The sequence below is a fragment of the Passer montanus genome, unplaced genomic scaffold (genome assembly GCF_014805655.1).
Source record: "Passer montanus isolate IOZ18808 unplaced genomic scaffold, ASM1480565v1 scaffold22, whole genome shotgun sequence".
In the NCBI taxonomy this organism is placed as follows: domain Eukaryota; kingdom Metazoa; phylum Chordata; class Aves; order Passeriformes; family Passeridae; genus Passer; species Passer montanus.
In genome coordinates, this window is record NW_024366815.1 from 1,153,643 (window position 1) to 1,180,510 (window position 26,868).

A 26,868-nucleotide genomic window follows, 5' to 3' on the forward strand; every position below is an offset into this window, starting at 1 on the left:
TGGCAATTGACACATAACAAATTTTTTCTTTCCTAGGTAATTGATTGACTAGAGAGAATCTACAAATTAACCAAAGTGACTAATTTGGAGAGTTACTTTCTCAGCTGCTGGAACAGAAAGGAATATGTCTCAAAAAAACCTCAGGGGAACAATGGGAACTTCTGACCCATTTTTAAAAACAGTTAACCACTATCTGCTCTTCTGGACATTCATAATGTTGTGTCTGAATAGTTCTCAGATAGGAGCAAAATTCACAAATCCCAGTTCCCATGCCCAGAGGCACAAATTCTGCACTTGACCATGTGAGATTCTGTTAGGTGCTGAGCACCCTCATCCCACAGCAGCAAGTATAACCCCCGCCCTCTGCACAGGGGACTTGGCACCTCTCAGGACTGGGAAGTATGTTCTCTCATGATTTTTTTTGGACTGGTGGATTTGCTTGTTTAATGATTACTACTTCCACTTCTGGCCCTTGTTCAGCCAAGCATCTCTCCACTAGCAAATAAGCAATGGAGAAAACTACTTACCATCCCCAGTAATGTGTTCTCTGGAACTGCCAGAAGAACCTTTTCCTGTCCTTTATAGCTTTCTCAGTAAGTTACACAAAACAAATGAAATAACCCTAATAACCCTAACCCTGCTTTACAACCCTAACACAAAAGAAGATTGCTGCCAATGAACCTTCATAGGCAACCTACAATTTTTGGTCTGTGAGTTACATAAACAGTTAAAACCCAAGTGCTGCATAAACATCACAAATTTTCTCTCAGGAGCATGACGTGCTTCAGTGGTGAAGCAATAATTATTTCAGGAATGGAGTTCAGACCCATCAGCAGAAGCTGATGCAGAATGACCAGAGCAGCACAGGCGTTCCTCTTCTGCAGGCAGCAACTCACATTTCAGCAGTGCAATGTACTCACTAAAAGCATAGTAATTCAGAGCTAATTAACTTTTCAGCTGCAAGAAAGATGTTCCCATCCACTCAGAGTTTCACTGCAATAAAAAACTCCTTGTATCCCAGGAAAGGTGTTAACCACATTATGGTTACACCTTTATGGGTCTCTTACTGCCACTTCCAGTGAACCACTCATCTCTACAAATATTCTCCTGGACAGAAGTAACATTTAGCTTATCTTCTGCTTCAGTGTATCTAAACAATTTTAAATGCCAGTAAACGAAGTGCTACTCTAACTCTCACAGGTTTAGCTGGACATTCAAAAAGTTACAAGAAAAAACATGTGGCCAGTTAACTAAATAACTGTTCCACAGATAAGAAGTATTACATAGTTGATTGGCTAAGCTGAACTAATCAAACCCTGATAGTGTAATTACATCCAAGACATTCCTTCACTCTCAAAGCAGCTGCCAACAGTAAGGAAAATTTTACTGAAAATTTAACAGTTTACATTGCTCTGACATTTAAAAGTGGACTTTCAGTAACTCCAACCTATGCTACAGTTGAATGCATCACATTCATCACAGGGAAGAGCCCGTGGTGCTACAGGAGGGGCAGAACAGTTCAGCTCACTCTGACAGTCACTGACTAAAGGGCAGCTGGAGTTATTCTGAACTAAAGAGAAAGCCTGAAAGAAGAGGTGAAAGTCAGGCATTTGACAGAATAAAAAGAGCTCCTGGACAAAGTGCACACTAGGACAGGCTTTGCCAGCAGGGGCTTTAACTTTTCAGAATTTAAAAAAACCCAACCAAACCAAGAAACCACAAAGCTCGACAACTGCGTCGTGTGCCAACGTTAGAGTCCAAGTGGCCTGTGGAAGATCAAACTTCAGCTTTCTTAATGTGACATTCTTTCTCTCAGGAGAGAAATTAGACTCTCCAGAAGCTATACCTCCCTGCTGGCTGATTTACAGTTTGTGGCTGGCATTTGTTTCAAGGAAGGCTTGTCACTTCTTTTCAAGGAAGTCTTTGTCACTTCTTTTGTCCACGACAGAGACCTCTCAGTGTAACACAGCAACCTTCAAAATCCATTTTGTCAGCTAATTTGCTCAACCTGACATCTACTCATGCCACCAGCCTGAAAAGACACTGTAGATTTGCCAGATAAGCCCTGTCAAAACTCATTTGGCAGTTTGGAAGGTTACTGCCACAGTGTCTTGCCAAAGCTCCACTTGGCCAAAACCCCTTCTATTACATGTGAAAAATCACATTAGAAAATCATCAGAAAGTCATTTATGCCACTGCTCAGTTGCTCACAGCCCAGCATTTTAGCTCATGTTGTCAAGGAAGCTGAAACTATGGACAATTTATGCCATTTAAAATCTTCTGACAGAGTTGTAATTATTGTTTGCAGATGGGATTGCACTTACACTCCCCAGCCAAACCATATGCTGGACACACCTGAGACTTTTCACATTAATCCAGGAACACATTTAAGCAGCAGTTCTTGAAAGGTGATACAGGATTCCATGAAGGGAATAAGGTTTTCCTGCATATCATCTTGTTCAATCACTCGTAAGTTACCACTATTCCACACAGACCACAGGCTGCATGATGTGTAGGACAGAGGAATAGTAAAATGTGAAGTAACTGCTGCAAAACTTTTTGAAGGGTTTGCTCTTTGCTGCAGGAAAAGCATTAAAAAGGGCTAGACTATAAACTTACATTCCAGGAATGCTTCAAATAGGAATGAGAGCAACTGTGAAGATGTCTTCACAGGCTGCTTGATGGTGTCCATGGTAATTAATAATGTGTTAGTTCAACCTTAGACACCTGCAGGATAAAAACTGAACAGAGTATAAAATCTATTAAAGGCCCATTTATCTTATTGGTAATTTAAAGTTATTTTAGTTGACCAGCCTGTTTTTATTGTAGTGTTTTCCATTTTCATTCAAGCTGCCTTTCAATTACAGGTGTGAGCAGAGATCCAAATGCTGTGATCACAATTTGCACGTCAGAGCTACTGAAACATTGCTGTCCAGGGCCAGCAATGTGGCAGCAATGCCACTGGCAGCAGAGAAGCTGCCAGGTTTGCTGAACATCTTTGGAGGCTGCAGTACAAATGTGTGGAAACCTCTCTCTCAGCTATCTTCTGTATTACTTTCACATTCTATTCTAATACCATACACCTAAAAAGCAAGTATGCCAACTGCATAGGTGAATAAGACATATACCCCTTTTATCTTCCTGCCTTTCTACTCTAATTAATCATCTTCTATCAGAAAAAAGAAAACAACCAAAACCCAACAACCCCTCTCAGTGGAAATCACATGCATAAATTTTACCCAGTTCGAAGTTATAGTTCCCCAAGCAGCAATATTGTGACCACACTGCTCATATATACCAAGGTGTTAACAGCACACACAGCAATGCAAAATACTACCGATGTGGAAGACAGCCAAGATACAGCTATGCAGGGCCCATAATTTTCCATATCCTGCCTACTGACTGTAAAATAAGATTATTCTCCTGCATCTGGAACTGCCCAGCTCTGAATCACCGCAGTTACAGCAATTCATACCACTTCCATGCTTACAGGGAGCATCATTCACCATCACTTTTTTATATTGAAAAGGCAAACAACGTCTCCCACACTTGGTCTCTGCATCTCCTTTCCAGTACATCCATAGTGATAGTCAAGTTGTCAAACTATGGTTTCAGCAAAGACCCTGGGGAACTGCAGAGGGCTGCACCCAGACATTTTGCAAAAATGTTTTGTGTATCTGATAGTAATGCTCCTACTTCTCACTCTGTCACACTGTATCTCAAGAGAAGTATTTTTCTAAGCAGCTGCAATTTAACTGTCAGTTCTCCCCTTTTAATCCTCTTTCACCAAGCCAATTATAATTATAGTCCCTTCTTTATGAGCTTTCCTAAGAAGTCCTGACATAACTAACTTCTCTCACATGCATCTTGACAAATATTTTCGGTTGTCTTCTGATGACTCACTATCCACTTAACTCTACAGCAGGGATTTCTTTCTTTAATACCATTTGTTGATGTTGCATATTCCCATTCAGGACACTGCCAGAGATCATGCTGTTTTAAGTGTTTATTTATGGTCCTGAGATGGTCAGAGGCCTTGAGTAGTTCTTTGATCAGTTGCTACACCTTGCTCTGAGCAGCACAAATCTAGAAAAAGGTGCTCATGATTCTCATACAATAGATGATCAAAATATAGAAATTATTCATGTTTAATTTTTTTAAATATAATATATCATTACTACACATTGATTTTGTGTTAAACTTCTAGTTTACATAATCCCAGTGAGAAACTCTGGGAGGAACTGAGGAACTACCACCCTAACAGGATTATCAAAGTTTTCACTAACCCACCATCCATCTCCTCAGATCCCCACAGGATTTCTTCATTTGATTCTGCAACAGAAACTCACGGAGCTCCTGAATATAATCTATGGATAACGGCTAGGTAATGCTGACATGCACTGGGACTGGGATTTCAAGGACTCCCAAGCACACCAAATGCAAAGCCATGGGATATGCCAGTAGTCAGCTGTCATAAACAGCATGTCTTGGGGTGCCTACAGATAAGAGATGCATCACTGTGGAAACAAAGCAGGAACTGGAAAGGAGAATAAAGCTAAAAGACAGTTAATCAAATCTGAATGTTTAGATGCCTAAAATGAAAAATACAGACTGTTTGCTTGGGCAGCCATAGTGCTCCCTTACTGGACCAGAGTGCCTCAAACAAACAGTAAGGAAAAGGAAAAAATAATAGAAGCACATGCTTTCTTCCAAGATGGCAATTTCCACAATAGTTAATTAAAAACGAAAAAATATATGGTATTACACCAAACTCTGGGCAACACAGCTGTAGCCAAGGAGAGCGTCACACTGTATTCACTGATATCCAATCTCTATAAATACATAAATGGGCACCTGCTCAAGAACATGAGGCCAGGGCTCAGGACTTGGTTTTCTAAAGATATATCCAAACCCACTTTAATATTTGGGGCTGGAACTCACATGTCACTTTAGGAAAAGAGGAAGAGAATAATAATAAAACCCTGCACATATCTAAGAGAGATTTATTCAAGTACTGTTGCATCAATTTCATGTTTCACAGGGAAACAGTGTTTATGTGGAAACCCATGAGACATTTTTCTTATAGGGGAGCACATGACTGTATTAGTGGAATTCTGCAGGCTGAGGGTTATACTTGCTCTAAAATTTATAGCTGAAAAATTCAGCACTGCAGTCGAACAAGTCCTCACTTCCCTTTAAGGAGGCTTCTTCCAACAAGGCTGCCTGCTTGTGTTCATTTCCTTGACAGCATTTGCTGGAGCAGCAGTGATGCTGAGAGCAGGGGAGATGAGGTGTGTGCTCTACCCAAGCACTCTGCACACTGAGCAATGTCCCTTGCATGAGGAATTTGCAACTGAAGCCCACAGTTAGAGAGTCTCGGGCACAAGCACTGCTGGCAGCTCAGCAGGCACCCATCTCCACCATGAAAGAGCCTGCATGCACCATTTGAGAGATAAGATGTACAGCGAGACCCCTGCTTTTTTTTTTTTCTGCACTTCCTGTTTGATTTGGACACAAAGATGTTCTGCTGCAATTAAACTCATTTATTCGAGGGTGTGACCGTGCCTCTGCCTGCCTGCACTGTTCAGCTGGTACAAAAACTCGTGTGCACTCCGGGCATGCCAAACCACTGCTGCCTTTGTTCCACTCAGACAAGAGGATACTTATTCCAACAGGATTGAAGTACCACTGGGGACAAACTCCAATCTACTTTAAAGCCAGTTGTGGACCAGAAGCCAGCCCTTTGTTCCACGAAAAGGTCTGCTGAAATAAAATAAATTAACAAGAAGAAAATAAAAGTAAATTAACAAATGACAGCAGTATCTGATTTACTTAAAAAACCAGCCAAATCCAGGGAGTTAAGGGTATTTGTCAGTGAAGGTCATTTTCTTGCTATGGAAAGAAAACTAACCACAAAGCCAGTTTCTTTGCTATTGTATCTCATCTCATTCTTCAAGCCTTCTTCCTTGTTTTTCTTAATATTCCATTCTTGAACAACTAGTAGATTTACCCACAATCATTGGGCTGGGGCAGCCACAAGTTGCTCTATTGTCTCGATGGTGAACTGAAGCAAAAATCTATTCAGTCCCAGACTACAGGGCAGCTGCACTGTGAAATATCAGCTAAAACACATCAGGCTACAGTGGCAACAGGGATACAAAGGTGTGGAGAAAACCTTCCACCCCACTGCCTGCAAAAGCTGTCTATTCTTTGTTTATTGCTTGCAACACTCTCCTAAGGTTATCTGGAAAATGGTTGTAAACCCAGAGTGCCTGCTGCTAACAGGCTGGGCAGAAATTTCCCGCTGCAGCCAAAATGAGCTCCTTCCATTAAACAAAGAAAGAGGAACTACCACCTCAGCAGAGTTAGAACCTTACCCACAGTCAGTTCACACCAAGGGGCTCTAACTGCTGCTCTCAACCCACAGCCTTACATCACTGGGCTCTCAGACTCTCCCCAGATTTCCACTGGCATGGCCAAAGCAGGGGCAGGCTGAGCTGAGAACTGCCCTGCTCCAGGAACAGGATGCTGGATGCTCTTCTAGACCAGATTTTCCCCCTGAAAACCTGTGTGGGATTTATTTCTGGCTCTGTCCATTGTGTTCACTGATTGCTTTTGCAAACTGCTACCAGCCACTTTACCCCTCTGTGGTTTTGGCTCCTGCATTACCTTTTAATGTTGCACTAAAAGGGGTGCCAGTGATGTATGTAAAGAGCAGAACTGTTTTGTACCCAAACTCAACTACCTACAAAACAATCATTTTAGAGGAATTTATCCTATAAAGCAGAAATTCCTCTAAAATACATAAATGGGCACCTATGTATGATTTACACACACACTATTCACCTTAATAATTTAGCTCTAAAGGGCTCCAGGTCACCTATCAAGGAAAAGGATAGAATAACAGAACACATTATTGTGCTCCTGCAGCTAAGGTGAAATATCCCATGTTTATATTACATCTCCAACATCAGATAAACAGCTAATGCAAAGGATTTCTAGCACATAGCACTGTACTGTGACTGCCTGAATACTGAACAGATCTTAACCATAAAAGGTACAGCTGTCATTTATAAAATTAACCTTCCTACTTTTTTAGGATTTCTTGCCTTCTAACAAACTATGTGGCCATTCACATGATGAGTTCCAAAACTATGTCCAGAAATTATACATCTTGTCGTAGTGAATCACAAGAGATACTAAAGAAATTATTCTTTTCAGCTGAAAACACACAGACATACAGAAACTAAAATATGCTTGTTTTAAATAGATTTTTCTGAGAATCCCCATTGGTAGTCTGATAATCTGTTACACAGTTGTAATGAATGCTAACATTTTAAGTTGGCATTTAAATTGGAACATTTTAATTGCAGATAAACACTTAGTAGCAAAAAAAACCCCAACATTCCACAACATTCCCCCATCCTTTCATTAGATATTAAGTTTTTTGTGTCAGCGGGCAGGAATGTTTTACAAGCAGGAACATCTCAGTTTTCAGGGTGACAGTTCTTCATCTGAAAAAATCTGTTCAACTTGCTAAAATAAGTTAAATTAGTTTAAATTAATGCAGAAATAGGACAAAAAGGAAGGATTTTTTTTTGTTAAATTTTTATCCTTTTACAATGTGCAATTGTTTTGAGTTCTGGATTACTAACATTATCACCAAACCACAAAAATCACAAACATATTTTATTTTTTGTATTAAAAACTCTCAAGGTCAAATCAGTTCTCATGCAAAACTTAGAAAAATCACTGTATCAGTCTGGAGACAACTCATATGTTCAAACTGAATTTACCCATGCTATACTAGCTGGTGGGCTAGTAAAATCCTGGATGGGGTAAAAACCACATCTGATGAAAAGGACCATTTGATTTCTGCTTTGCAGCAAAGATTACCCAGCAGAGGATTTGCTTTACTGTCCTTATCCAGTCTCTGGATAAACACAAATGATTCAGACACAGCCAAAAGTGGTGCTTAGCTCGAAAGCATGCTTGGAGCTGGGATGATTAATCTAAGATCCTTATTCAGTACTAGGCAAAAATTAGGGACACAAAACTAGCATTCATAAGAACAGCATCCCACCTCACCTTTGCCAGCAGAGGAGGTAGAGAATGAGGGATGGTGTGACCCTCTTATTCTCACACACACTCTCTCCACTGCATGAACTTGCAGTAAAGACCTTACAAAACCCCACAGGACACCAGTCCTTTTAAATTACCTCCCCCTTTCATCTAAAAGCCCTGGGCCTCCTATTACTGAGTTAGCATGAGAGAACTTCAGGGTCCAATCTCTGCTTTCAGAGAATCTGAATTCCATCTTTCCCCTGCCCTGTCTGCAGGGCATCCTGAGGTGGAGGCACTCTTGGAACTGAAACCCAGGTGCTGGGGGAAAGGCATGACCTGCCAAGACCTGGAGGACCTCTGGACTGGGAGTAAATAATTTGCTAAGAGAGCCCACCTGAGGCTGTGGTTGCCATGACAAATGATCCTTTTATTAAATACCAGAGTAAATGTGCACATGAACTTGTAAACTTTAATGACATGGAACTAATGCAAACCCTCAGGCTGCTATTAGTCATGCTTCCATTCCAAATAATTTAAAATTTAACTATTTGGTTTTGTTATTTTCTTTCAGATAGTGAGTATCTGATGAAAGGTGTTCAGCTGGCTGATTAACCACCCCTTTGCTGGCATCCCTGTGAGGATCCCATTGGCACAGGAGGGGCACAGCAGCTGTCTCAGCAGATATTTGTGTGTACCTGTCAGCAGGCAGTAAGGTTCCAGCTGCACACCTGAAACATATCCTCCCACTCTTCAGCAGCAGCATGGTAGTTAATACCTCTGAATCTGAGGATTTGCAGCCACTCCAGGAAACTAAAGACTCACTCTCGTAGCTCTTTGCATCTATATTTACTGTCTGATCCTCGAGATCCTCCTTGGGTTTGCTCTCTAAGGTATTTTGTAGTCTGCAGGCTGACAGATGCATTGTACACACACATTTCCCATCAAATGTGTGTGTACAATGCATCCTGCATCCTGCTCAGTGAACATCACCTTGTTCCCAGCCATGGAGCAAAGGCATCCTCACCTACCCTCTCCCATTGTCCCATGCCCCTTTCTCATGCCCCTCTTATTCATTTGCTCTGGGACAGAGACACTCCTTGTCTTTTCAATACGCTTTGATATATTCGTTCTTTTTAGAATGGGATAGACCTTCTAATTTTTGTCCCACTCTTCTCTTCCTAATGAATAAAAGTATCTGCTAAAGAGGGAAGGAAAGTTTTGAGTGTCTTCCTGCAGGTTCCTATGCCTCCTTGCATGCATGAGAACACCACTGCCTCTATTCACACAGCCCATTCTCACAGGATGACTACATTACCCCCTCTGCATTAGCAAAATTGCTAAATATCCCCTGAAAAAATAAATAAAAAAATCAGAGCTGGCACATGGTACACTGACCTTTTCTTACAGCCCGATGGAGTGGAGCACACCCAAGCTCTGCTGCCTGTCTTGCCTCTGCCAACATTCAGACACCAGGGTGACCTGAGTCGCCCACGGGACTGGCCTGCCCTTCTGTTAAAATATTTTTTCCTCTCTGGAGAATGAGCCTTTCCCTGAGCTAGGTTCACCTTAACCTCCCAGCACTCAGCCATAAGAAATGAACGTGCTGACACAGCAGGAGATCTCAGACTTGAGGTGTTAATGATTGCCACTTACACTGGCTTTTTAGAAGACTAGTCACTTGTGAATATCGCAAAGTTCAACCCTGCCCAGCTGTCATTCAGAACCACCTACACCATATCAATACCCCAGATGAGTGCAAAAAAGCTTTCCTGGACCACCTCAGTGTGGAGACAACAACTCTTCTGCCCTGGTGCTCTCAAACAAGGAATTAACATTTATTGCCTTGAATAATTGTTCTTCCTTTATATCCCTAAAGAAAACAAAGCACGGCTCCTTCCCCACACCTCCTGCCACCCTCATAATCAAACCTGATTAAACTGCTTGGCTCATAGAGCATTCAAACACTGGACTCTTAACCCAGTCTGTGTGACCACAGTGTGAAGGCAGCAGCACGGGTGAGGTGAACCCTCCACAGCACCCAAGGTGCTGAGGCTGGAGTATCACATCAGCCATCTAGCAAGCGCTCCCAAAAAACTGCTTCCAAGCGCCTGCCCAGGACCCTGCTGCTGGCTGCACCATCATCCTGACATAGAACAGACCCACCCAAACCTCCTCTTCATGCCTGTTGAGCTGAATATTCTTTCAGTAAATAAGGAAACTCCCAATTCAGTGATATTTTCATAATCAGTGATATTTTCATTTTCATATTCTCTCTGGACCCAGAGAATAAGACTCTCAGAAAAAGGAGATGACTGCTAAAAAGTGTATTAAGCAAAGGTATTTCATTCTTCAAGTGACATTTTATACAAAATGAGATAGTCTTCCTTCATTCAAACATCTCAGAGCCCAACCATTCTACATCAGTGTCAAAAATCCTACAAATTTACATTAAAACAATACCTCAATGGGACAAAACAGCTTTTGGTTTACTGGCAATGCAAACTGCATGGAGAAGCATTAAAACCAGAAACAGGCTATGTATTTTACAGGAAGACATTTTTCACACTTGATTAGTGGAAAATAAGGTACATTTCTAGCAAGTACTTCAAAAAGCACCTTACCCATAAAATTCTGACTGCTTGTTTAGTAAAATGGAATGTGAATATCTGTGAAATCCAAGTTAAAAACATGAGACTGTGGAAAATATACAACATAACCATGAAGATCAACTCTAAACTTTTATATTCCCAGAAAGTTCAGATGTTACTATTTCCAGATATACACACAGTTTTACACTATCTCCTCCATGGTTTAAGACAGCTCCAAAAATATGCTTAGATAGGCTAGAAAAACCTAAATAAATGCACTGGAAGAGAGAAGAATAATTTCTTTCTTTTACTGTCTTTTATGACATCTGTTATTGGCAAATAACTTTCTATTACACTGTAGTTTTGCCTAAGACCCTGACGTGGATGACACTGGTCTTTCATACACTGAGAAAGCATTAACTTTAGGGGGGAAAAAAAGTGTCTGCTGTATTCACCAAATTTAGCAACAGGTCAATACTCCTCTTACATAAAATAAAGACACTCTCATTAATTCCAAGGGGTGAAGGGTTGGTCATGAAAATCCTAAATATGTTTTACTAATAGAATTCATCTTGTTAATAAGCTGGCATGTGAAACCATTTTTTCCTGCTGCTGAAAGCAGCTTGTGGTTTGCTTTTATTCTTTTGAACACAATTAGCAAAGCACTCCAGCAGCTGAATAGAACCATTCATTTGAACAAATTATTCCCTGGCAGGGTTTGGGGGTTCTTTCCCCGCCCCCCTCTTAAATCTCCTCAAAACTCTCTCCCATCCTTATGCAGTCAGAAGACACAAAAGACTGCCTGACATTAATCTTGCCTGCCTGTGCCTGAAAAAAGACAAGTGAGAAGGACATTGCTGAATAAGTTACATTTTCAGCATCATAGCTACAAGACTGAATTGCTCACTTCTCCCAGCCTTATCTTAGCTGGTGTGCAATCCTAATTAAAAGGCTGACGTAAGGAATACACACAGGGAAGAGTCTGGCACGGATGTTATGGATGAGATGATAAACTTTACGAGCACAGCTACCTCCCATGAAGCTTTTGTAGTTAACTGTTGGAGCTAAAAAGGTTGCTCTTGAGTGCACCTTCTCTCCTTTCAGAGGGCTGAAAATGTTAAATAAAACAGAGTTCCCCTTTCTAACAGGGAGTGGTATCTTTCTGATCTAATTAATCTACACAGCTCATTCTTTCACTGAGATAACTTTACTGGCAAATCAGGCTCCAGTTCCTTTCTCCTGATGCTAATTTTCAGGGTGAAAAAGGCTGTGGGTAGGGAAAAAAACCCTATGCATCCACCTCGTGAACAATGCTGTCATGTAGTTAACACAGCAGAAATATTTGTTTAATTAGTTACATTTTAAGCTTTTAAATGAGAAGAAAAAACAAGCCATGGGTGGTCTGTAACCTCAGAAGAGCAAATATTCCTGGCTGTAAAATCATCTGAGCTCAGAATACTGGGTTGGACATAAAAAAAGCATTTATTGAATCCTAGGCCTGAGTCAGGAACAGAAGGTGCATTAAGAACTTCCAAACTGCACCCTACCACCAATTCATTAAGTGTTCAGCATTATTTAATAAAAATGGCTTATGCATATACTTCAACTGAAACACTGTTTATTCATAAACATTTTTAACTACAGTATGTGTTGGGAATTATTCACACACCCCTTTAGAGACAGTTTTAAATTCTTCCTGCAAGTAATTGCATGCAATTCCCACTGCTGTCTGCCTCAACTAGGCTATAGGTCTGCAAGCAGAGCTTGCCCCATATTTTGCAAGTAAACCAAGGATGTTAGTTGGTTTATAGAGAGCAGGACTCCCTGCTGGTAATGTCTTGTTAATGCATTAACATTACAAAAGTAAAAAACGGCCACCATTTATATAAAAGCATTAAAGCAATTCTACTGCATGCTTGAAACCCAAATTTGAGTAGATTTTTGAAAACATTCCTCCTTTTTTTTCTTATTTTATCAGAGAAGTCGATCTTCATGTAGGCACAGAATAAAATAGTCAGACATTCTACAAAACTACAGGATGTTTCTTGAAAAAACATGAGACACTTGAATGCTGAAATATTGGCTGAGCAGATTTATTGCTTCAGCCCACAGTTCTTTGGGTTACATTAACATGACAGTGACTGCTTTCACACTGAGACTGGTGAACTAGCAAACTAACAATATTTGCTAATGACTTCAGGGCTGCTGCAACGGGACTTTGCAGACAGGGACCATCACCATTGCCCCATGCTGTGCAATCCAAATATTTCTAAGATGCTTTCTCAGAACCTCTCTGCCCCTCTTGTTTCCAATGCTGTCTAATTAAAAGGTGCTTAAGGAAGCTTCTTACTTCACAGGAGAGATTCCTAGAGAAGTTGTCTTTTCCACTTTCCTGCTTCCTCACAGGGCATAGCTTCTCCCACCTTTCCCATTTCCAAAGCAAAACATTCATGCAGAAACATTTGAAACTTCTGAGCTGGGAAAGACATACCCAAAACACGTTTTTCTCTTTTCTGTGTGATCTCACAGCTGGAGATGAAGACAGCCAACACTCTTTGACCTTACTCCTCCAAGGGCCGTATGTGTTCTGCATCTGGCAGTGGGACAGCTGCTGCTTTAGGACTTTGCCCTTTCTGTCTCCCTTATCTTTCCTTCTGTCATCTGCTTATTTTCCATTTTTATTATATTCTTTTTTGGTAGATAATAATGCCTTTAGGATTAGTGCTGGCAAGAGGCCAGGACAAAATGGCAGCACTAATGATTTTTGTTTGAGTTAGGGTCACTGTGAGATAATTTAGACCATGGGCCTGGGGCCCCATTTTCCCATGACATTGGAAAAATCTACACAGAAAAGCAGACACACTGAATGCTTCAAATCCAAACCTCCCTAAGCGTCTCCTCTTGGGACACAGCTTGCAGAAAAGAATGAGGACTATATTTCAACACCCGTGGATATGACTTGAGATGGGCTGTACTATTGATTATCTTTCTACATAGTTTTTGTTTTCAGGAGCAGAATCCAGCAGAGCAAAATCCATCTCTGTCACTTCCCACTCACTCAGCTCAAGGACTTTTCCTTCCCAATCTTCTCTTGGAGGACACAGCTTTGCCTAATGCATACCCAGGACACTTTTTTCCCATGTTGCCAAAGAAAGCACACTTAATGGGTGCCCACTACCCAGAAATTTTTCAGATGGGAAGGAATTTGCCTTCGGTCTAGATTTTTTTTTTCCCCCCACTAGTTTTCAGAATGCTTTTTCTTTCTTAATCCTGAAGGCTGCCCCAAAATGTTTCTGCTCTGAATAGGGCAGCAGGACAATCAGTTAAGGGAATATGATGCATGCCTTTTCCACTGTCTAAAGTGAGGAAATGTATAATTCATCACAAACGATGCAAAGCAAACCAGAAAGTTAAAGTTCACACACTGTTAATGAAGGAACACAGCTACGGGGTTCTTCGCTATACTCAACCAGAAAACTAATTCTCTTAGAGACGTTTTATTTTACCATAGTTAGAAAGCTGTGAAAAAGCAGGGAGGGGAGGCTCTGCTGAAGTCAATTTTATTTAAACATCCATCTAATAGCAGGATACTCCGCATTTGAAACCAAACCTGCTTCCCCCATAGCCATGGCCTGTATCTCCTCTACAGAGAGCTGCACTTCCCACTGGCCTCCACCATGGAGGCTGCCTGTGAGCCAAGGGCTGATGTTTTACATGGCAGGATTCTGTGGTAGGTGTGCACAGATCACAAGATGTTCTCTGTGTCCCATCAAGAACAGATTGGGAAGCAAGAAGAAAGCCAGGTGGGAAAGGAAGAACAGGAAGAGGAGTAGGGGAAGGAGCAGCAGGAGGCCTATGCAGCTTGCCTGGCTCTAGCAAAGGTTTTGTGTGAAGGAATGCTTGGAAAAAGGTGAAGGACTCCAGATCACAGGTGGAAATGGGACACAGGGAGAGGCAGCTCTCAGAGCCAGGCAGAAGGTCAAGGATGAGATGGTAGGGAGCCAGCCCCCATTGTTGTTCCAGGACAGCCAGGAGCAGTGACAGCACACACAGCAGCCATGTGGTGAGGAAAGACAGAGAGGATTTCTGGCAGTGGGTGTGCAGCTGTGAGGGAGTCTCCCCAGCAAACACATCAGCCTGCAAAATCTCCCCCAAGCTGGCACAGGGTAATTTGCTCTCCCCTAGATCCAGTCCTGGCTGACAGGATACAAGCCCAGAACAGGGCTTATATTTACGCAGCCTCAATCAATACTGCCCAGGGTTTGCAGTAGGTCCCCACCCTAAAGAAGAGAAAAGCATCCTTTTGCCTGCCTCCAAACTGCCCACAGTAGCCTGAGCTCTCGTCAGTATAAAGCTTTTCTTATTTGGGAAGATATCACACTGCCCAGACTAAAAAAACCCACAACACTGCAGATCAATGGATGTAAAGTACTTAAAATCACATTTTTCACCAACCACAAAGGCACATAGAAGGTTTCCAAAGGACATAGCTTGCTAAGTGAAATTTGCAAAAGGACACATGGAGAGAAAAGGGAGCAACAGCACAAATTGAAGTCCCATGGCCTTCTTCAGAACTCATTTAGCAGGTTCTTCACAGCAGCACCTTGAAACTGTGAGGTGGGGTTTCTCCATTAACCCAAGACAAAACATGCCAACAAAAGACTAAGACTAGATTTTGAAAGTATCACAGGAATAATATAAACCACTGTTGTGATTCAAATTTAACATTTCAGGTAAAATACTTAAATGAAATACAATAAAGTTCTAAGAAACACATGTTTTCTAAAGGTAGTCAAAGTTATACAATAAACTGCAGGAAAGGTTATTAATTCTTTAACATAAAATTCAAGCACAAAGTGATGAACTAAAGATGGACACTATGCTTAAAGCAAAAGGGATGAGATGGAAACCTAAGTGAAAGCTGGAAAATGAAGGGTTTGGGTTGCTTTTTTGAGTTTCAGGCTCTCATTTGCTACAGCTAAGGACTGACCAAACTCTCTTCAAGCCTCTTTTCTCTATAAGAGTATTTGGAAAGTTGATACTGCACTATGGAGAAGGCTGACTGCCTGGGAACTACTTGTATCAGCATGCAGAAATCCCTGCAGGTATTTGCTATGCATTCTTGCTTCCACAGATGACTTTTCTATGAAAATGCCAAATGAACTAGCTTAGCATTAGCTCAGCACTAGCTCAAAAGTAATTTTCAAAAGCATTTTCCTCCTACATTTTAAGAGGTTAAAAAAAGGCATAGCTTCCCATGTCCACCTCTGGAAGACACTGGCATTCCCCAAGGCTTAAAGCAACTCAAGGACTGTTGATGTTCTAGACAGTTCAAAATAAAACCAGCAACTACTTAAAGATTATTTTTTGAGAAATAATACCACTTTTCTCACTCACATCATTGTATGCAATACAGATAGTGTGACTTTCTGAGACTGGATTCTAAAAAATAAATTTAATTATTAGGAGAAAACAAAAAAGAAGGCTGTATTTCTTTGCCTGTTAAAAAGACTTACCGGTAGTAGTCTTGAGAGACACCTGCCTTTGCCCAACCTATCTGCTGATGAACAAAGAGATGAGCATAGGACAATTGGTCATGGATGCCGGTGCACAGATATAGTGCACCTAGACCAAGCCTATCCTTGTACTTTGAAGTATTCACAAAAAAAAAATTATATGTGCAACAGTACAATTTGAGCGACTGAGCCCAGATGATTCTGTCTGGTAAGGTCTCACTGCCACTTCTGCTTTAATTAGGACCATGTTTTTCAAGATGCTATGACTTGACTGTCATCAAATACTTACATAGTCATCTTCATGAAGACCTTGCTTCTGAACAGAACTTTTCACCTCCAGGGAAAACTTCTCAAACTCAGGCTTCACAGTCCTCAGCAGAGTGACAGTTTGGAGGTATGAGTATGCTTTCTTGGCTTCAAGGTCATGTTTGTCTCCTCTTCTCCAGGAGCCATTTCCTAAAGAGGAAAACAAGCATATTTCCAAACTAGGTACATTATGGGATTCCTTTTTCTATCCAAAAGTCCCCTTTTCTGATCACTAGAGGGATGGTAAAGTACAAAGGAGAACAGACACCTCCTCAAGCTGTGCAGGAAACCAGGCAGCAAGGAATAACTAAGAAGTAAATGTGCAAACCAAAGGACAACTCTACTCCCATGATGTGTTTGCTTATTTTAAAAAGGTGGAATAAATCCTAAGTGTGAGATGGCATCTTGGAGCCAAACACATATGCCAGATCAAAAAGCAGAGATATTTAATTTAGAAAACGTGAGGGAGGATTCGTGCACAAAGTTTTGTTACACGTCACTCCTCCTGGACGGTCAGAAAGGCACCAGTAAAGTCAAGAGCATGATCATCACCCTGAATGGGAGGCACATGGCGCAGCTCTCCTACTGTGGTCAAGGACAAAACCATGTGTGCCATGGCTGCCAGACCAGCCCTGCTTTTAATGGGAAAGGAATACATAGAAATAAAATGGAATCCTGCGCCCACGCTGTATTTACACGTGTTTTGTGTCACAGCAAGGGAACAATTTAACTCAGACCACCAGTAAAGAAACCACATTTTTAAAAAGCAGGATAGCTGATTGGTTGTTTATTAGGAAATAAGTCCTTACAAACATATCCTGGCCTTAGCAGGCCCTGAGATCCTGATCCAAAACTTCAGGAGGTCAGTGAAAAGGTTTATGCTGTTCTGGAGTAGGTTTTGTGCTATTTGATGTTAATGATAACTAAAAAAGGTTAGAGGGAACAGTGGTAGCCCTAAGCAGTGAGCCTTTAAATGTTTACAAGTAATTAAAAGCTAGACAGCCTTTATTTTTTGAACAACAGCAACAAACCCCATTATGGCTAAATGAGCCAAGACAAAACTAATGCTAAATTCCCAAGGTGACCCAGAGCCACACAGGAACCTGAAATCAGAGAAGATGTGGTTATTTTGCTTGGATTGAGGACCATATTGTCATTGTGTCGTTGGACAAGGAAAAGCAAGTTGTAGGGACGTTATAGGAGATGGAGTACAGGTGAAAAACCCACGGTGCTCCCTGCACAGTGCTTCCCAGCTACATCACACAGCTGCAAGAACAAACTCTTGGACCTGAAGCAGGTAAACAGAGCTTGCTTTTTGTCCTCCCAGCACTGCTGCTGGGACTTAACTGGAGATTTGCTCTGCTTCCTCAGAGAGCACAAGGGAAGGAGTAAAGGCCCTGCACTACTCTGGGGGATAAGCCCTTTCTCCTGCAGTTTTTGGGTCCAAGACAGCTCCTGTCAGTCCCCACACAAGGCAGGAGACACAGGAGCACCTTTCCCACATCTCTTGTCCACCCTTGGAAAGCCTTATTTACCACAGCCCAGCACCACCTAGGACTGTAATCTTTAGACACAGCAGGAACTTTGCTACTTTTTTAAGTGATATAATTTTTTTAGGAAGGAGTTCTAGATACATATGCCTTGGTTGAGGTATTTATTTCCCAATACAAGGTCAAAATCACTTACACAGAACCATATTCATCACACCCAATGGAGACACTGGATAGCAGCTAACATCCCACTGCCTGGTTTGGCCACTCTCTCTCCTGCAGAGCCTGCACCTGACCTCTTCACTGCTTTCACAGAGAAGGAAATGTACATCTCGCAGTTGTAGGCAAGAACACCTTGCTACCTTCCCCAAAAGAGTACAAAGCCTTGCAGAAGCCTCAAAGCTGAACAGCTTCTGCCCCAGCTGGGCACCTGCATGTTGGAGGTGCTGGATTCAAGGAGTACAGCAGAGACTACAGCTCGGAGGGCTTTGCTATAGCTTTGCATTTGCAAATGGACACAGCTAAAAAGCATGAGATTATAGACATTGAAAATACATAAATAAATTTAAAAAGTGGTAGTGCCAGTAGAACATAACTTTCTGTCCTGGACACTATACATGTTCCTTCTTTAAATCCCGAGACTGGGACTGGGGAAGGTTCACTTGCATAACAGCGTTCCTAGAATAATTTACATATTTAAATTCCTTCATGGAGTATTTTGTGGGAGGTCATCTTGTTACAACACTTGTGTACAATTATTGCAGTCTTGGCATTTAATAAGCCTGGTCTTCTGAAAAATTAGAAATATTCAGAACAGAGGGCAACAACAAACTGCAATAAAGTCATCTGAACACAAACACAGTGCCAATTACCCAATCACACCCACTCTTAGGTTTTATGAAATACAAAACCTAGTATCACCAGGCACTGGGAAAAAGGATTTTTGGGAGCATTTCTCTACACTTCTCTTGTGTTTGCTTTTCACATGCAATGACTATGTGTGCAAAAGTCAACTTCTGGTGCACAGTCATTTCACACTACATGGGAAACATATCCACAAGCAGAAAATTGGTTTAAACCAAATTTCAGGAAATGCCACATTTTAACTACTCTACATCAGAAGCCAGACATTTTTCATCCCTCAGAAAAGCTACAAGAACACTGGACTACCTGTGATGCAAAGGAGGGTGGTAATGAGGCTCCCACACTGGCTGTGATCTTGACCTACAACTTCATGTTTTAGATACTTGAGTGATTTACTTCTTACCTGGCAAAATTTGGCATTCTTTAGCCAGTCTTGATACATGTAGCAGAATCTGTACTTCTGTACATATCTAGATCTCTGAATTGATACAGTTACATACCTTCATTAAACAGTGTGTCACACAGCGCTGTTCACTGCGAAATAATTTCAGGGGTAGTAGATGAATAACAGAAAGCTTATGCAAAAGAACTTCCAGTTAACAGATTAATTTAAAAAAATTATCCTTTTTTAAATTCAGTTGTTTCTGTTGGACAGACTTTGCAGCTTTAAGAATGTAAACCCCCACACTTTGCCTTTTTTCTCAGCTTCTACTTAGTTTTTAACTTGAAATGTTATTGTAGTGGATTAGTTTAAGCAGTCTGCATGGAGGAAATTATTTTCTTTACATCTGCAAAAGAATCTGCTCCTTTTAAGAGCCACATTATACTTCAACAAAACTTGCCCCCGCTTCAGCCATCTGATGTTTGACCTCAACAAACACATAGCTCCAATATTACTTTGAATTTAGGTGAGACAGCTGCACCAGCTGAGAGCAGGTATAGTCCCTGCCATGCACTGATGCAACATGCAGTTACAATTATATTTTGGTACACAGGTTTTGGTATATTAGGTATATTTCAAAAAGAAAATGCATTTAATTTACATTTTGAAGTCATATTTTAGTTTGACAAAAATGACTCCTTTTACTTATGGGTGTAAACAGCCACTTTTATTCACTCTGCTCTAGAAAATTTGGACTGCCTGTGTCCCATCCAGTGCGTTCCCTTTAAGACAGCATGTCTGAATACTTTTGCAGACAGAGTCTGCGATCAAAAAAGATAAATAAATTAGATGTGTAGGTGTCCCAGCACAGAGGTGATTTCTGGAGACCCAAACCTTGCAGCCACAACGGTGGCTGCTGCTAATTACTCCTTCCAGCCATCTGCTCAGCCCACAGGTCACCAGGCTGCCAGGAATGCCCCTACCCTGAGAGCAGTCACAAGGCTGGGGATGGTGTAAGTCACCTAGACCTGAGAACACACTGCATAATGGGGTACCCACACCATAACCAATGTCTCTGTCTGGTGCTACTTCCCCAAAAATTAATTACTGTAGCATATTTAGCATCTTGTTACCCACCCAGTAGCAACTACAGCCACATGGTCTGTTTTATTTCCTGCAACACCATAGCCCAAGTGGAAGATAACTGCAACAACAGGGAGAGACAGTGGTGTTTTCTGGGACTCAGTGCTATGTGTTTTGAGGCTAACAAATCTAAAAATACCTCCACGCTTACAAAACACTTTGCAACACACTTGGGCAAGAAAAACATTACCATATGATGAGCTGTTGAAGAGTTCAATATTGAAGAAAGCATAGTCCCCGTTGGTCATTCCTTGCCGATGAGCAGCCAACATGATGTTCCTGATAGTGTCACCACTGGCACACATGATTACAACTGGAAGAAAATGAGAAATACAGATAAGAAGCAGCTCAAGAACTTCAGAGAACAGCCTGTGAAGCAAGAATGCTGCCAGAGACACTGACCCCAGCTGTCCCCGCAGTTTTGCAACAAACATGAAAACACAGATTGCAAACAAAGCTGATTTCCCAAAGAGCTGGCAAGACAGGTAGTGAACACAGAAAGGCTTCCTCTTTCCTTGTCTCCTCTGAAGATAATTAAATAGATCCTCTGTGTGATCTGGGTTTTTACCACTGCAGAATGTAGTAAGTTCTGGCTCCAAAGTTCTTTACATGTACTTGTAGACTAGACCACAAGCACAAGCTTCTGTTGTTATTTCTAAGCAGACATAAGATGAAGATGGAGATACCATGACTTACCCTTTCAATTTCCATTCCATTGAACAGTTTGATGTAGACTGAATTTCCTACACCTCAGCTACCTAATATGTAGGTATCTGGCCTAGACTTCGCTGCCTCCCTGCAATTAAGGGAGAGCAGCACCTGTGCAGCAGGGACAATAGTATGAATCTTTCCAGAATATGACTTCCACTCCAGAGACCATGCAATAAGCCTAGGCAGCTTGTGATGGGATGCCTAATGTTAATAAATGGAAAAACCAAGCTGCATTGTATAAGCATGAAGATTAAAGGTGGGTACAAGCACCACAGAGCCCCATTTATCCTGGGCCAACAGCTAAGCAGAGGCTCTGCTGCTACGATGAGACCTACAAGCCCACAGGTGTGCCCCTGTGTGGGCACCGTGACTCCCACTGTGATGATTGTGGTTGCTAGGTCTCTTCCCAGATCTGCTGGGCAGGGGGACTACTGCCCTTGCTACTCCTTCCTTCTGCAAAAGGAAAGGAGATTCCCAACAGGTGAGGTCTTCAACATCAGGGAGAAAACTCCCACATGGAGCAAGTTACACTACAAGCTTTTACACCAGTTTACAAGACTACAGGTATGAAGATCCTGCTATCAGAGTGTGCTTCAGGACCGTATCCTAAAGCAGAGACATAAGAGATCCTGTCAGAATGGTGATTCAAAACCAACTGCACGCACGTTTCCAAGAACGCCGTCACGCATGGCAGGACTCAAAAGCTGCAATAATGTACGCAAATATTTTCAACCCAACAATAAAAATTAATCAAAGCCACATTCGGCTCTTCTGGGTGGAAGTGTTTTCTATTATAAGAAATGAAAACGCCAAACAGGCCAAATCTTTTCGCACACAATGAATCTTCTCCCATCGCCTTTCTGGTTGGATGCCATCACAGGCACAAACCTCCAGATGTGCCGCTGGGGTGAGTCATATTCAGTACAACCCCACGCTTCAGGAGAATTATACCATGCATAGCTCTGTCCTACTGATTATGGCAGAGTAATATAATAATTTCCAGAGCAACAGAGCAAGATATATTTCATGATCATTGTGAAGTATATTAGCATGAAGGAAAACGAACAAGAAAAAAATTTTCTTACAATAAAATTCGGACCAAATATTTTCCAGATGCACATCAGGAATGAATTTGTCTCACTGTTCTTAATTTCAGTATAGGTGAGAGATTTCCTTTTGAAATGTTTCCTTGATGCCCTCCCAATTCTTCCTTGACTCTGCCTTTGTAACTCACTTCTATCATAAAACTGTAATCTGTAGATGGAATCAAAGGGATTCCCACAACACCAATAAAAGACGTTGAGCAAAAGGAATAAAAGAAAGAGAGTGTGTGGGGAACTACTTTAACATACATTAAATCATATTTTGTATGCCTCTAAAGGAATGTAAGGGAAGTAATATTAACTGTTTGGAAGGGGTTTCTAACCCAGCAGGAAAGCAAAGATTACATATCTCAAGATTCTGAAGCAAATAGGCTATGGATATGTTTCTCACAATCTTCAAAAAATGTAAATTATGTGTTTATTTTGCAACTGTACCTTACCATGGTGTACATACAAGCGTGTATGTGCAAACCCATACAAGGTGTTCTCCCTCCACTATAACACACACAGACCACAGGAAGAAATTCTAACACTAATATGCTGAATTTATCGACTAGGATTATTGGCTCATCCTGAAAAGACTTTAGAGTTTAATTCCAGTTTAAAGGAGTAAGTGTAAGGTATATATTGCTGCACACATGCCTTGGACTACGTGCTTATACATTAAGCACAGGCCTGCATTTGTGAACCTTACAGTAAACCTGACCTACAACATGAACTCTGCAGCAGGCTTAACTGAGCCTATAAAGAAGCCTGAACTACTAATCAAACTAATTTTAGACAAGCACTTAACTTTAATTATAATATTTTCATCACTATTTTTTGTGGCTCCAAGACTTCAGTCATTTCACATGGCTCCAGGGACTGAACACACAGTCCCTGGTTCACAGGAGTGAATGGCTGACTGTGCCTCTTCCTCCCAGGCATCTGAGAGGTCAGTGCAAACCCCCAGCCAGCAGCAACCTAACCCCTGGGGCCAGTCTCCATCCTCCATCCTGCTTCCCACAGGACAGCTGGTGGGGCAGTTTCTGTCCCAGCTGTGGGAGAGTTTCAAGGAAGAATCCTGTATCTGCTCAAAAGCCCACTCCCGTCAGGGAGTTCAGAGAAGGCTGACCTGTCAGGTGGGACCCCAAACAGCAGCAGTCTCTGAAAGCCAGAGAAGGTCAGGACTTAGAGCCAAGGACAGCATCACAGCAGGTGACACAGGAGTCATTAAAAACTGGAAACCAGCCAAGGAAAAATATTTCTAAAAAGTGCTCTGGACAGTGTGCTGCTGCCCACAAGTCCTGCTGTCCTGCTGGGGGGATCTACAGTGAGTCTCCAGAACAAATAAAAACTCTGACTGATCTTCAGACCTCATCTGATGCACCCTCCACATGGTGTAGAACTCTTAAAATATTGTGGTAACCTGAAGGATGCCACGAGCAGCAGGGCCAAAGGACTCTGCCAGGTGAGTCCTGCAGTCTTTAAGGTCAGAAAGGCACAAGTGGAAGCTGGAGGGCCCCACTTGAGCGGCAGGAGTCAGAGAACAAATAAAGTGGTGAGATGGAAGGAGGGACCCCACAGAGCACAATAGGGAGAAAGAAGAGGGCTGCTTCTGTTCAGTCATTTGCAAGTTGCAAAAATTGTGAAAGATCAAATGTCTCAGCTCAGCATAGCATTTCAGACCAGGCTGAAAGCATGGTCTGACTGTCAGCATGGTGTGAAGAGTGGGGCTGGGGTGAACACTTGTCTTTTCCTGCTGTAAGCATGCTGTAATTCTCTCAGCATCAGGAAAGCCACACACACACTTGACAAGCATCTTTCCCCACACTGTGGTTTCCTCCAGCACTGACACATTTATTTCTCTCCATTCATTCTATTTCCCCAAATGATACTTAAAAGGAAAGCTCTATTTAAAGCACCTGCTTCGGTGAATAGGGAATTAAAAGCCCTATACTGTTAGACCTCAGTTCTCACACACTCCAGCACGTTAATGATTTCACAGCAGCGTAACATCAGCAGTGCAAGGCTGCTCCATCCACAGCCTACAGCACCATAGCACCAGTTCTGCCTGCCACACACAGCATGATCTTTATCTTCCCAGTTCTGAGGCTATTTTAACACTCTACAACAAGATATGCAAGAATTGTACAAAGGGCATTGTACACCCATGGCTTTCTTGGAAAATACCTGAGGACTTAAACTACACCCTCCAGTTCACTCCTAGAATACATATTTTCCTTTTGCATTACTTACTGGAGAAGTCTGTGGCTGGTAAGACCCTCTAACAGGATAAGTGTTTCTGATAAGCCCATATAGTCATACATTGCTAGGCAATACCTCACTTTAAAGCACATCTAACTACAAACCTGCATGTTCCAAAGCACTTTGCTTTGCTGCTCTGTGATGCAAAGTCAGTTCATTCGGCCCAGACATGACTGTCCCAGATGTTTTACAAGCCATTTATCTCCACGGTGTCTTGCTAACTGTTGGTGACAATATCACGGCAAGCACTCAGGTGTTTCGCATGCACACATTCTCTGAAATTGCCATTTCCCCTAAATGCATCTATTATTTACGAGGTACTCGACGGGGTTCGAGGGGCAGAAGCCGTGAAAAGGTCTCCCGCTGCCAGGCACAGCGGGGTGAGAAGACAACATATTTGTTTAGTCCCTGAACTTACACAGTGTCACTGCAAAAATCTCAGAGAGTAAGCAACAGATTTGCTGCTCTGCAGACATGGATAATTTGGGTAAACCCGACCGCCAGCAGAAAGCTGATTTCTTACAACGCCACAAAGTCCTCCTAAGGTGGTCCCCGAGGGCAAGCCGCTCCCTACGCCGTCGGGAGGCAAAACTCTACCTCTGTGGGCAGAGTTTTCACTCCGGGCTGCCGTTCCCATCCGTCGGGGGATGCCTGGCTCCGGGCTGCCGTCGCAGCACCGCAGCGGGTTTCCCCACAAGCCGTGACTCTTCCCCTCCCGCAGGTCCTTCCCTCCGCGGCATTCCCACCGCCCCAGCCGCCCCGAACGCCACGGAGGAGCCCTGCCGGGCACCCCGCCGCCACTCACCCCTCTCTCCCGTCTGGAGGGCGCGGACGACGTCGTCGATGTCGAGGTGCCGGCTGGTCTCGTCGAAGCTGTGCACGGCCATGTGGAAAGCCTCCTCCTGGAACACCACATGGACGCCCTCCATGGCGAAGTAGCAGCTGCGCTCGGGGTTGCTGTCGCTGTAGAGCAGCGTGGCCCGGTTCCACTGGTGGTGGCGGAAAAGGGCCAGCAGCATCTCTCCCATCTTGGCGTAGGCGGGCGCGACGCGGGTGAGGTGCGAGTACTCGCCGCCCTTGGCGCCGAAGCCGGCGGCCAGCGCGCCCGCCGACAGCATGGGCACGTCCCAGTGCGCGGCCAGCCGCGCCACCGGCGCCGCCGCGTACTCGCACACCGGCCCCAGCAGCAGGTCGGGGCGGCGGCGCTGCAGGGCCACCATGTCCACCAGGCTGAACAGGGCGCGGTTGCCGCACGCCGAGTCCTCGTAGGTGAGCTGGAAGGCGTAGCCGGGCGGCAGACCCGCGCCGCTCTCCCGCAGGCTCCGCACCGCGTACTCGATGGCCGGCCGCACCCGCCCCAGCGAGAAGAGGTAGGCGTCGTCCTGCGGCAGCAGCACCAGCACCCGGATCAGCTTCTCCTCCTCCTCCTCCTCGCCCGCGGGGCCGCCGCCCAGCGCCGCCCGCGCCGCCAGCACGCAGCAGAGGCTGCTGAGCAGCCAGGGCGGCATCGCGCCCGCCCCCCCGGAGACGCCCGAGCTCCGGCAAACTTTTCGCCCCCCCTTCCCCGCCCGCCTCGAAATTGTTCGGTCGTGCTTTATTTCTCAGGTGTTTGGCGGATTCACAACCTGCCCCTCCCCACCCCGCTGGCGGGTCACGGACGGAGCATCTCGGCTCTGCTTTTCTCGTTCTCTTATAGATGGACGACTATTACTACGATCACTTTCCCCCCACACGCCGGATCCCCCCGCGGGGCTGCCGGGCTGCGCCCTCCCCGCTTAAGTAGCGCGGGAGCGGCGGCGGCGTCTCCGCACGCCCGGCGCGGCGCGGCCGGGTTTGTGCGCAGGGAGGAGCCGGCCCGGGCGCTCCCTCCGCCCGCCCCCTCCCTGCGGCCCCCCCGCCCCGCACACCTCCGCGCCCGCGCGGGGGGTGTCCTTATCGCGCACATCTGGCACTGCTGTTTGTGTTTCGCCTACCTTCCTGCTCGGTTGCTGCCCTCCCTTGCCAAGCGAGTCCCCGCAGTCGGGCCCGGGGAGTGAAGGATCCTATTGCACTTCCATTGGTTTCTTAAATATTTTTTGGGGGTTGTTACAGACCGCTTAAGATGTCCTTTACTGCTTGAGGAAGGCTTTTGAGGCAACCCGAGGGTTCAGGGATTCGGCGCTCGGCAGGGCTGGGGGATTTGGGGAAGGAGGGGCTGCAGCATCAGCACCAGCGGATGCAGCCTGACGTTCGCTGCGGCAGGGCACAAGCCCGGCTGCCCTACTCCCATCCTCACCCGGAAAGGTGCCCATGCACAACATTAGTCTGCGGGAAAGTTGACAGTGGATCTGTGGCCCCTACCTGTGTCCCTTTGGGATCTTTCTGAGCACCCCCGTGCCCTGTAGATACCGTGTTTTGTCATTTCCCACTGTGTCGAGAGATTCAGTTTCGTGCCCCAAGCATCAGAGGTTAATG

At 43.7% G+C, this 26,868-nt stretch overlaps 1 protein-coding gene across 2 annotated transcripts in view; it reads right to left on the minus strand.

The window, feature by feature from the left end:
• Positions 1-26,272, minus strand: part of NPR3 (natriuretic peptide receptor 3) — a 40,030-nt gene extending 13,758 nt beyond the window's left edge. Inside the window, exons 1-3 of one of the 2 annotated variants that reach the window (XM_039709805.1) lie at positions 25,220-26,272; positions 20,544-20,666; positions 16,458-16,624 (exon numbers count right to left, since the gene is read on the minus strand). In XM_039709805.1, coding sequence (XP_039565739.1) covers positions 16,458-16,624; positions 20,544-20,666; positions 25,220-25,922 — 993 coding nt within the window. In that variant the 5' untranslated portion in view covers positions 25,923-26,272. The remainder of the gene's footprint in view (positions 1-16,457; positions 16,625-20,543; positions 20,667-25,219) is intronic. The other variant, XM_039709804.1, reaches the window with a different exon arrangement.
• Between the last annotated feature and the right edge of the window lie 596 nt (positions 26,273-26,868).